Genomic DNA, 13,363 nt, shown 5'->3' on the forward strand with positions numbered 1-13,363 from the left:
GACAAGTTAGGACGTGACGCGACGTCCACTATACAACTGCCCAATTACGGGAGGACGAGTTCAGACGTGACGCAATGTCCGAAATACAACTGCCCAATTCCGATGAGGACAAGTTAGGACGTGACGCAATGTCCAAAATACAACTGCCCAATTCCGATGAGGACAAGTTAGGACGTGACGCAACAACCACAATACAACTGCCCAAATACAGGGAGGACGAGTTAGGACGTGACACAACGTCCACTATACAACTGCCCAATTACGGGGAGGACGAGTTAGGACGTGACGCAACAACCACAATACAACTGCCCGAATATAGTGAGGACGAGTTAGGACGTGATGCAACGTCCGAAATACAACTGCCCAATTACGGGGAGGACGAGTTAGGACGTGACGCAAATTCCACAATACAACTGCCCAAATACAGGGAGGATGAGTTAGGACGTGACGCAACGTCCACTATACAACTTCCCAATTACGATAAGGACAAGTTAGGACGTGACGCAACGTCCACAATACACCTGCCCAATCACGGGGAAGACGAGTTAGGATGTAACGCAACGTCCACTATACAACTTCCCAATTACGATGGGGACAAGTTAGGACGTGACGCGACGTTCGAAATACAACTGTCCAATTACGGGGAGGACGAGTTAGGACGTGACGCAACGTCCACTATACACCTGCCCAATTACGGGTGGACGAGTTAGGCGGTGACGCAACATCCACAGTACAACTGCCCAATTACGGGAGGACGAGTTTGGACATGACGCAACGTCTCAGATAAAACTGTCCAATTCCGATGAGGACAAGTTAGGACGTGACGCAATGTCCGAAATACAACTGCCCAATTACGGGGAGGACAAGTTAGGACGTGACACAATGTTTACTATACAACTGCAAATTTCCGCTTTGTTTCATTGCAGCCATTTGCTAAAATCAAAAAAGTTAATGTTATTTCTCATGAATGTACACTCAGCAGCGCATCTTGACAGAAAAAAACAGAAATGTAGAAATGTTTGCAAATGTATTAAAAAATAAAAAGCGAGTACTGCCATAAGTCTTATTGGGAAAGATGCAAGTTTTGGGGATCCTTCCTTCCTTCCTCTCTCTTCGACACATAATCGATATCAATATCAAATGCGTTCGTTAAAACATTCGATACGTTCTTCTATTTTTTGGGTTGGAAAAAAACAGAAGTTACGAAGCAAGGTTTGTTGCATGGAGTTACTCACGCTCTGTGGGAAGACAGCAAAACAGGAAACAGGAAGTATCACTGAGAAATGGAGAGACACGCCAACAGCCAATCACTTAAAGTTTGATTGTGCCGTCTTTCTATCTCGCTGTGAATTCTCTCCTAGTGAGAAGAGAAACTGATATGTTGATACATCAACTCAATAACAGGAACTTGTTTTTAGTTCTGTTAGGTTTGAATGCAGCAACATCCTGTGTTGGTTTAATTAGTAGCTTCCCAACTTCCTCTGTGTAGTGTTCAATAGCTTATACACTACTGCCATCTAGTGTCTCTATACTGCAACTACCTTCAAATCTACTGCATTTATTGTACCGGTACCACCTTACCCGTGGGTGACCCTACCAGACACCTTCTCCACTGGTAAATCCCATCTTTGGTAAGTAAAGTATACCACTGTATTTATTGGCAGGGTTAAATAGGTCATAAAAAATATCAATCATTTTTTATATAGATCAATATAAAAAACATATCATCATGATACAATTTTCAGCCATATCGCCCAGCTTTACCCCTAACATTTTTCACATCTGATACAATACCAACATCAGTACTGGTATGAATCGAATGCAAGATCAGCACAAATCTTTTTTGTTGTGAAAAGTTAGAAAAGGCTTTATAAAGGGAAATTACTCTTAGAACAACAAACAGTAGGTCTATAATTAAAAACCTTATGACACACTTATGCTATCTCTTAAGGCCCAAGCTGTTTGTTTACATGCTTTTTTTAATTTCTCTTTGCTATTTGGCCTTATTGAACCCTAATTAGAATAAAAACTAAGAATCATCTTTTGATATGATGTACTTAGTCCATAAGTAACAAATGTGTACTTCATATTTAGTGACAGGCTAATTCTTATTTTTACACCTTTTTTTTTCCAAATTCCATTGTATGTTATACTCTTATGACACCACCAGATGGCAGCATAAGTGTCCACATAAGCGGCCATAAGACCCCAATTCAGTAGTGTACACAATTTTGGAAATAAGAGCTAAAAAGTGCTGTCCACGCATGTGGCCAACTAAGCCTTTAAATCAATCAATTAATCAATGTTTATTTATATAGCCCTAAATCACAAGTGTCTCAAAGGGCTGCACAAGCCACAACGACATCCTCGGTTCAGAGCCCACATAAGGGCAAAGAAAAACTCACAACCCAGTGGGACGTCGATGTGAATGACGATGAGAAACCTTGGAGAGGACCGCAGATGTGGGTGACCCCGTCCCTTCTAGGGGAGACCGGATGCAATGGACGTCGAGTGTGTCTAGCATAATATTGTGAAAGTCCAGTCCATAGACTTAAAGTGATAAGTTTTTTGGTGACACTTATTGGTCACATAATTCATGTCGTTAAGCTCATCAATGATGTGGACATGTGTTACTGGATACCTTTAATAATACACTTCTCTGTATGTGTAATTCATATGCAACTGTAATTATTTGATTTTGTTTAAATTGACAAATGTGCTGTTTTATTGTTCAATGATTATAACGTATGTCTCACTTGTGTGCTTAGCTGTTGTGTAGCTGCTAGTAGCCTATAGCCTAGCATGTTTTGTAAATTACTTTAGTAAAATACAAAAAATGTGTGCTTATTGGAGGACATTTAGATGTGAACTGGCTTTGAACAAGTAAACAATATAATCCGATACTTGTTTTTTCCGGATATCAATATGGGATCAGTACAGTCCTACTAGGAACAAGCGGAAGGCAGACCCTCAAGCTGAAGCATGTTTCTCTTTAAACCGTGGTTGACTTGGGTTTCACTTCCTGGAAGCCCACAGCGGTATGTTGTCGAACACGTGGACAACATACCTTCTAACTCATCACATGACACACACACACCGTGTAAACAAACCACTTATTATTATTGTTGTTTTTTTACCAGAATGAGCTCAAACAAGGTGCCTTGGTCCACTTTGAGGAACTCCTGATCCCAGACGGGTATGTCGTCGGTGCGCTTCTCCTTGTTCTCGTCGTCCTCAGGGGGAGGGGGGTCGTCTTTGTGGTGGGTGCACCACTGGATCACCTGGCAACACACACACACACAAACAAACACACAGTGAACACATCAAACAGGAAAACAAGATTTGCAACTGAAACATTTTGGGAAGAACTAGAATTGATTATTGAGGACTTTAACATACCGTATCCTACCAGGGATCCAACCACGGTACCGAAATGTATAGATACTTTACGCTACTTCAAAATACTTTAAAAATAAAGGGAAGTACCGTATTTTCCGCACTATAAGGCGCACCTAAAAACCACAAATTTTCTCAAAAGCTAACAGTGCGCCTTATAACCCGGTGCGCTTTATTACGATTCATTTTCATAAAGTTTAGGTCTCGCAACTACGGTAAACAGCCGCCATCTTTTTTCCCCGTAGAAGAAGCGCGCGGTGCATGCTGGGATATGTGACGTTTCATTTCCATTTGTGTGTTTATGTAAAGACCCCAAATGGCTCCTATTAAGTGTGTTGTCTGTCTAATTATAAATAATGCAGACGAGGCGTGTTAACTGAGTTCTCAACGTTTTCTCACAGCGTGCTCATAACCACATTCGAACTCCCAGCATACAACGCTTCTCAGGGCTACCGCGCATGCTCATAACTATCGTTGCATGCTGGGTAGTGTAGTTGTTATATTTGCTAGCTCATAACAGCACATTGAGAGACACGCTGACACGCTTAATTCAATACTCGCCGTCATTCTGGGTGGATTGACAAAAGACCTCCAGCCGCCGCTAGATATTGGTGTCAACAGGGCATTCGAAGCTAGACTGCTAACTGCGTGGGAACTTCTCAGGGCTACCGCGCATGCTCGTAACTATCGTTGCATGCTGGGTAGTGTAGTTGTTATATTTGCTAGCTCATAACAGCACATTGAGAGACACGCTGACACGCTTAATTCAATACTCGCCGTCATTCTGGGTGGATTGACAAAAGACCTCCAGCCGCCGCTAGATATTGGTGTCAACAGGGCATTCGAAGCTAGACTGCTAACTGCGTGGGAACTTCTCAGGGCTACCGCGCATGCTCGTAACTATCGTTGCATGCTGGGTAGTGTAGTTGTTATATTTGCTAGCTCTTAACAGCACATTGAGAGACACGCTGACACGCTTAATTCAATACTCGCCGTCATTCCGGGTGGATTGACAAAAGACCTCCAGCCGCTAGATATTGGTGTCAACAGGGCATTCGAAGCTAGACTGCTAACTGCGTGGGAACAATGGAAGACAGAAGGCGAACACACCTTCACTAAGACGAGGAGGCAGCGCCAGACGACGCCAACATCTGCCAGTGGATCGTAAATTTGCCCAACTTTTCACTTCGGACACCGAAGACGAAGGATTTACGAATGAAGAATAACTTCAGAAAGTAAGCGCTATGTTTATTTTGTGTGTTGTGACATTAACGTTCGAGCAACATTATGTTGCTATTGCGCTGCACTATTTTGAATTTTACTATGTTTGTGATTGCACATTTGCGTACATTTTGGGAGTGAACAGAGTTGTTAGAACGCTGGTTTTTAATATATTATTAAAGTTTGACTGACCTATCTGACTGTTTTTTTGACATTCCCTTTAGCGCAGCGTAGGCGCGGCTTATAGTCCGGGGCGGCTTATTGGTGGACAAAATTATGAAATATGTAATTCATAGAAGGTGCGGCTAATAATCCGGTGCGCCTTATAGTGCGGAAAATACGGTACAAAAAATGTCAACATTGGCTTTATTTTAACAGAAAATTTCACAATACATTAAACATTGATTTCCTATTGCACTCAAACAATTTTTGAAGGTTACAATTCACTTCAGTTTCAGTTTATTTCGAACTTGCATACGATTCAATGTAATGCATCACACAATTCCAGTTGTTTCATTATAGCACGTCCGAAAAGGAGTAGGAAGAATCAGAGCTTTTTTAATCCTACCCTTTTTCATACCATAGCAATTTTATCCAATTTCCTTGTTCTCTGTAAAAGAACTGTGAACAAATAAATAAATAAATAATATAGTAAGCAAACAAATATTAAATACATAAATAATCTTTGTCTCAATGAAAAAAATAAAGGAAAAAAAAGAGTTCAAGATGTTCATCATAATTCTTGTTCTGTGTACTTTGTGAACACTTGTAGTTTGAACGGTCTCTTAAACTGAATGATATTGGTGCTTTGTTAGATTTCTTTGATTAGTCCATTCCATAATTTAATTCCACATACTGATATACTAAAGGTTTTAAGTGTTGTACGAGCATACAAATATTTTAAATTAGATTTTCCTCTAAGGTACAGCTGAGCGATATATCAATATACCGTATTTCTCGGAGTATAAGTCGTACCGGAGTATAAGTCGCACCTGCCGAAAATGCATAATAAAGAAGGAAAAAAACATATATAAGTCGCACTGGAGCCCGGCCAAACTATGAAAAAAATTGCGACTTATAGTCCGAAAAATACGGTACTCGATATATTGCGGGTTTGTCTCTGTGCGATATAGAAAATGACTATATCGGGATATTCGAGTATTCGTTCTCACGCAGTTGCTTTTAGCTGCGGGCATTACACTACAGGCTCTTCTCACTCTTTCTAGTCTCTCCTTCTCACAGAGACATAAAACAAGCGCACTTTCTTACATACGTCACATACTGTCGCGCGTGCAACGTCATACGCTCTCGCGGAGCAGAGCGTAGAGTAAAGTTAGCTGTGATGCTAGCGGTGTGGTAACAAATGAAGGAAGAAAACAGCAGGGAGTCCATCGTCTGGCGATGGTTTGGCTTCAGGCGGGAAGATGTTTTGCAAGTATGCGGCAAAAGCGTTGCTACAAAAAGGAGCAGCACTGCTAATGTGTAGCACCATTTGAAAAGTCACCCGCTAGAGAATGAAGAGTGCTTGAAACTCCGCATGTCAACATCTCCGGTCGGTGCCACACCAACAAAATGCCAAAGCAACCTGCACATCAACACCGTATGAAACAAATAGTCAACAACAGAAGGAGATAACATCCGCAGTAAACTACCACATAGCGAAGGACATACACTATTTGATTTCCTATTATGCAGCTCAATTTTATTTGACAGTTATTGAAATATCTTGTGTGACATCATGCACTTTATATGATTTAAACTATTGTAGTGGTGTTCTGTACAAAAAGTGCACTTGAATTTAGTGTTATTTTGATATGTCATCTTAGTGAAATCATGCACAAAAGTGCACTAATAGCTTGTTTTAAAATGTCTCTGACAATCTTGCACTTTCTGTTTTGGAATTTACATGAATGTTTGTGCCACTGCTTAATAACTGTTTAATACATACAGTTTTGGTAAATTGACTTAGTTGTGATTTCCCTCTCTGCATGAAAGTTTAAAATGAGCATATATTAATGCAGTATCAACAAGAATGTTTTAATGTAGACTAGGGCTGGGCGATATGGCCTTTTTTTAATATCTCAATATTTTTAGGCCATGTCACGATACACGATACATATCTCAATATTTTGCCTTAGCCTTGAATGAACACTTGATGCATATAATCACAGCAGTATGATGATTCTATGTGTCTACATTAAAACATTCTTGTTCATACTGCATTAATATATGCTCATTTTTATTAAGCAGTGGCACAAACATTCATGTCATTTCCAAAACAGGAAGTGCAAGATTGTCAGAGACATTTTAAAACAAGCTATTAGTGCACTTTTGTGCATGACGTCACTAAGATGACATATCAAAACAACACTAAATTAAAGTGCACTTTTTGTACAGAGCGCCACTACAATAGTTTAAAACAAATAAAGTGCACTTTGTGCATGATGTCACACAAGATATTTCAATAACTGTCAAATAAAAATGAGCTGCATAATAGGAAATCAAATAGTGTATGTCCTTCGCTATGTGGTAGGTTCTTGCGGACGTTATCTCCTTCTGATGTTGACTATATTTTTCATACGGTGTTGATGTGGAAATGGTAGCCTCGGCATTTTGTTGGGTGTGGCACCAAACAGAGATGTTGAAATGCAGAGTAAGCACTCTTCATTCTCTAGCGAGTGACTTTTCAAATGATGCTACATATTACCAGTAATACTACTTTTTATAGCAACACTTTTGCCCCACACTTGACAAATTACGGTTGTCTGTTCGACATATTCCCGCTTGATGCCAAACCACCGCCAGACGATTAATTCCCTCTTGGGAATTAATTATTCCTTCATTTGTTACCAGATTCGCAACTTCTTTCTCTCGTATTACCACTCGCACCACAGCTAACGTTACCCATGCCGCACCTCTCTGCTCCGCGAGGGCGTATACGTATGTGACGTATGTAAGAAGGTGCGCTTGTTTTTTGTCTCTGTGAGAAGGAGAGACAACAAAGAGTGAGAAGAGCCTGTAGTGTAATGCCCGAAGCTAAAAGCAACTGCGTGAGAGCGTATACTCCAATATCACGATATAGTCATTTTCTATATCGCACAGAGACAAACCCGCGATATATTGAGTATATTGAGTATATCGATATATCGCCCAGCCCTAATGTAGAAACATAGACTCATCATACTGCTGTGATTATATGCATCAAGTGTTCATTCAAGGCTAAGGCAAAATATCGAGATGTATCGTGACATGGCCTAAAAATATTGAGATTTAATAAAAGGCCATATCGCCCAGCCCTACTGCGAATACTAATATATTACGTGTGTTACCTTCTTAAGAATTGCCGCGTTGACGTTGGGAAGAGGGACCGGGTCGTCGTCTCCTTCGTCGTCCATTCCCAAATCTGTGAAATAAAACAAAATATAGTACTTCGCACTTCAATTTAAGGCATATATAAATTAGGGTTGATGCTCGAAACCGGTTTTACCGGTTGTTCGATAAGAAAAGAACCGAGTCCTCGGACTCGAATCCCTTTTTGAGAACCGGTACCCGTTATCGAGACCACCATAGTAAAGAAAAAGAGTTGGTTCTTTATTCGAATCCCTGGGAACAAATCCCGTCCCGACAAGAAATGCCCCGTAGGACATCACAAGAAATGACGTCACGTAGCTCAGTCATTTGTCACGGTGGGGTGCAGCGTGCTGCGGTTCGTTCTCCCGGGACGCAAAACTGACGGCTCCGGACGAAAGCGTGCAGGTAGGAGATGATTTATTTCTCATAAATCATACACATTACAACAGACAGGAACGAAACAAAAGGAAAGTGTGCCGTTCGCACGAGAAGCTAAAGCAAAAACTTACTTAGCACAAGAATACTAGAAGCTAAGGTAACTTCAGCACAGAAATCAGAATGCCAACGTAACCGTTGCAAATGCAAACAATGCAGCCACGACGAGTGACCGGAAAAGGCAGGCTTAAATAGAGTCTCTGATGAGCAACAGGTGCGCGTACAAGGCAGGTGAAAATCATAAGTAACCACGGTGACTAAAACAAACCCCCAAAGTGCACACAACAACTAAGGAAGTCCAAAACTAACAGAACATAACTAACCAAAACGTGATCCGACCACGGATCATGACATCATTAGGCATCACCAGTGCTTTCTTTCTTTCTTTAGTTTATTTGGAACATGAACACACTTACAGTATAATACATCACAGTTTCATATCATTTCACTTTACAGAAGTAAAGCTTATTTAATCCTACCCCTTTCCCACTTCATAGCGTTTACAAATATATACATCATTTACTGACCTTTTTAAAATAAAATATCTGTGAATTAGTATATACAACAGTTTTGTAATATGTAATGAATTAATTTAGTCATTATTAATATACTGAGATGAAGAATATCTTATTTTCAATAGGGTTGAAAGTATTTCTCATAATTCTTCTTCTTTGTACTTTGTAAGCACTATTCATTTGAACAACCTCTTAAACTGGATCATATCAGTACAATGTTTCACTTCTTTACTTAATCCATTCCATCATTTAATTCCACATCATTATAGCTGTTTGCAATTTTACCAACATTCTATATCCAACATTATGTATCAGTCTAATTGATCTTTTGTTTGTAGTTATTTCCCCACATTTCTGCACAATAACTCAGATATGGTAATACTATAGTAGCGAGCAGTAGAGAATGTGAAGTGATTTGTTAAACCAAATATTGTGTTTTTTTCCATATACAACAACCTATCTGGACTCGATAAGAGAATCGGTTCGATAAGAGGATTTGATAATAGGCTCGAACTCGATAATTTCTTATCGAACATCATCCCTATATATAATCACTTACCTTCCAACATGGTTTTAATGGTCACGGACTGTTTGGCTATTTCCACGTCCACCTCAAAAATTTCCCCATCGGAGCTCTGCAACTTTATGGTGGGCATCTTGTATCAAAACAAACAATAACACGTTTAGTATTTGCATGTATTTGTCAATAAAAACGGGTTGCTGTCCACTCATTTCAGTTGGAAGTCCATGGCGGTACAGCAACAACTTAGCTACTGTTTTAGTATTGTCGTTTGGTGACGACGAACCTCTTCAGTTTCGCATCATTTTGCGATGAAAAGAAGACGTACGTACGCAAACGTTGGCATAATCCAACATCTGGAAGTTGCATTAATAAATAAATAGAAGTTATAAGCGCCGCAAGGCGTTAGCATTCTAATGCTAACCATGTCTCGACCCCTCTTTAAAAAACATAATACATTATTAACACATAATCAGCATAACATTGTTCTTGTTGTGATACCTATGCTCAAAATGCAAAATATTTGTTAAAACTCGCTGTTAGCATTAGCTTGCTAGCACCATGCTAGCAGGCCTGCTAGCAACCGCAAGCTACAGCGGTCAAACAAAGCCATTTTAAACACGTCACTCTTACATTATATGGACAAACGTACCGTAAATGCGTTTTGTTTATAAACAATAATGAATAATTGGCCTGTAGTCTCTTTAAAGCAGTAGAAGAGAAGAAGAAGAAAAAGAAGTTAAGTATTTCCAGTCCGCACTCGGCGCTGCTTTGTCACAACATGGAGGGGGAGGAGGCGGGAGGAGGGGGCGTTTATATTTCTTTATTTTTGTCATGTTTCCGAGACAAACACCCGTTTTAAACAATCAAAAATATAACATTAATGTATAAAGTATAATTTAGGTCTGGAGTTTACAGCTGTGCATAATGATACTCAATAAAAAAAACGTATATGCTTAAATACGTTGAGGTTCGTGAAAAGGTTCCGGCTGACAACAATGCGTGAACCTAAGTTCCGAGGTCATTTATTTATTGCAAAATTGTCACATTTTTATTATATGACTAATATTCTATCATAGTTTCATAATAATGTAGGGTTGTTTTTTTAATTTGTGTGTTAGTATGTGTTATTCTAAAATTGTATCGAAAGTTCTTTTTGATTGATTGATTGAGACTTTTATTAGTAGATTGCACAGTAAAGTACATATTCCGTACAATTGACCACTAAATGGTAACACCCGAATAAGTTTTTCAACTTGTTTAAGTCGGGGCCCACGTAAATCAATCCATAACATATCATGTATTTTCCATCCATCTTCTTCCGCTTATCCGAAATCGGGTCGCGGGGACAGCAGCCTAAGCAGGCTGAGGCTGAGCAGCCCAGACTTCCCTCTCCCCAGCCACTTCATCGAGCTCCTCCTGGGGGATCCCGGGGCGTTTCCAGGCCAGCCGGGAGACATAGTCTTACCAAGTGTCCTGGGTCTTCCCCGTGGCCTCCTACCGGTCATTTTCAAGTGTAAATATTCACATATTTAACTTTTTTAAGCCTTCTCAATTTGTTTTCTTTCCTTAATTCTTTACATTTGTGGTAATGTATTTGCATTTCTGAACAATAATTATTATTTTATTAATTTTTTTTCTAAGATGGCACTGCTGTAGTGGCTGCTAGTTGCAAGAGCTCTGAGCGCTTGTGTTTCCCTCTTGTTTTTGGTCTGGGACCTTTGGGACCGTGCAACGTGGGGTGGCACTTTTATGAAATATGCGCTGCTTTTGGGTGCTCTTGTCTATTTTTATTAATTTATTTTTATTGTATTTTTTCTATTCTTGTCACTGTCTATGTTCTGCTGGATCTACTCTTTATTTTATGCTGCAGCTGTTACATATACTGTAATAATGTACATGGTAAATGTTATATATTGTATATATTATATAAAAATATAATATATCTGTATATATAATATGTAAATATTACATATATGTTATATTTTATATTGCTACTACGGTACATTTTTTGTCTACTTTATACCTGCATTATCCTTACCATCCTTACACTTTCCATCCTTTGTAACTGAGCTACTGTGTGGAACAATTTCCCTTAAAGTTTGTCTAAGTCTAAGTCTTCTGTGAACTTTTGGGTCTGCCTCAGGTAGCCCTGGCCATGTTTCCACCGGAGACCACGTGGAGAGACCGGAGGAAATGCGGCGTTGAGGGTCGGGATGGATGAGCTTTACGGAGCTGAATAGGCATGTACTTTGGTCTCCCTGTAAGGATTCCCGATCATCCATGCGGACCGGACATGGGCGAGAGCTACCGGTAGTTGGCAGCCTAGGACGGAGTCGGCTCTCTTGGTTGCTTTGTTGGCGTGGAACACTGCAGAGGCCACTACGGTGTATGTGGGTGTTTAAAACTGTGTTTTTGTTTTGTTTTGTTGTTAATTTATGCATGGCTCAATCATATGTGTGCAATATGTATTATTTATTGTTCTTTTTCTGTTTTACTTTTGTAGCTGTATGTAGAATAGCACCTCTGAAGTGGCAGCTGGTTGCATCAGCTCTGTGCTCTTTTAATGTCTTTTACAATACATCCTTTGTGTTCTTTAATGTTTTCCATACTGTGCTCTCGTAGTTGTTGTATTTTTCTTTGTTTCTTACTTTGAACAAAAAGAGCACAGTACCAAGTTCAATTTCCTGTGTGTCAAACATACTTGGACAATAAAGCTGATTTTGTAAGTTGACCACCCTACAAAAATATAAACATTTCAGAATTGTTAGGGTAATTTTATAAAAACAAAGAGACACAATTTAAACAAAAATAACATTTCACTCCATCAAATACAAATAATTTATCTAATTCATTCATTTGACCAATAGGTAATCACTGTGACTTTACAGAGCGGTTGTGTGTCCATGAAGCACACTAAGTAGACAAAACTACAATTAATTTCAAATATTACAAATACAATAAACAAAAAGTACACTATGAAGTATCTATAATTACAATAAACTACAAATACACTACTATAAGAAACTACAAGTACACAACTACATCGTTTTTATGATACTTTTATTGTAACCAACATAACGTGATATTTGAAATCATCCTGAAAAATAACATTTATACATTAATTTGTCTTTGAATGACAAAAATAATTATTTGATGCCAGGGCAAAACATCTCATTGTAGTTTTTTGTATTTGCAGTAGTAGTTTATAATAGTTGTAACAACTTAATTGTATTTGAATGTTTTTGTACTTTCACTAGTTTGTTATACTTGTAGTCATTTATTAGTAGTTGTAGTACTGATAGTAGTGTACTTAGAGATTGTACTAGTTGCAGTAGCCTACTTGTAGTTTAGTTTCTGGTAGTTTTAGTACTTCTGGGAGTGGTGTAGTATATTGTAGTTGTAATTTCTTCTAGTTGTAGTACTTGTAGTTTGTTGTAATTGTAGTACTTGTAGTGTATTGTTAGTTTCTTGTATTTGTAGTACTTATAGTGGCTTGTAGTTATAGTACTTGTAGTGTACAATACTTGTAGTTTAGCTTATAGTAGATGTACTTCTAGTAGTTTGTTGTACTTGTAGTGTACAGTACTTGTAGTTTATAATTGTAGTAGTAGCCTACTTGTAGTTTAGGTCCTAGTGATTTCTGTACTTCTAGTAAATCGTTGTACATGTAGTTGTGTACTAGTAGTTATGGTACTTGTAGGAGTGTACTTATAGGTTGTCCTAGTTGTAGTAGCCTACTTGTAGTTTAGTTTTCTAGTAGTTTTAGAACTTCTAGTAATGCTGTAGTAATTGAATTTGTAATTTCTTGATGTCGTATTAAAGGTACTAAGTCACTGGAGCATCAAATACTTAGTATTGTATTGTTGAGATGAAACAGACGATTCATGTTCACAAGAGATTATGGATAAATTCCTTAAGTCTG

General features: G+C 38.8%; 1 protein-coding gene across 1 annotated transcript in view; it reads right to left on the bottom strand.

Annotated features, from left to right (window-relative positions):
- The window catches only part of skp1 (S-phase kinase-associated protein 1), a 14,894-nt gene extending 4,655 nt beyond the window's left edge, over positions 1-10,239 (bottom strand). The window contains exons 1-4 of the mRNA XM_061934388.1: positions 10,091-10,239; positions 9,478-9,574; positions 7,947-8,020; positions 3,138-3,281 (exon numbers count right to left, since the gene is read on the bottom strand). Of these exons, the coding sequence (XP_061790372.1) occupies positions 3,138-3,281; positions 7,947-8,020; positions 9,478-9,574 (315 nt within the window). The 5' untranslated portion in view covers positions 10,091-10,239. The remainder of the gene's footprint in view (positions 1-3,137; positions 3,282-7,946; positions 8,021-9,477; positions 9,575-10,090) is intronic.
- Positions 10,240-13,363: the final 3,124 nt, after the last annotated feature.

This window comes from Nerophis lumbriciformis, linkage group LG03 (genome assembly GCF_033978685.3).
Source record: "Nerophis lumbriciformis linkage group LG03, RoL_Nlum_v2.1, whole genome shotgun sequence".
In the NCBI taxonomy this organism is placed as follows: domain Eukaryota; kingdom Metazoa; phylum Chordata; class Actinopteri; order Syngnathiformes; family Syngnathidae; genus Nerophis; species Nerophis lumbriciformis.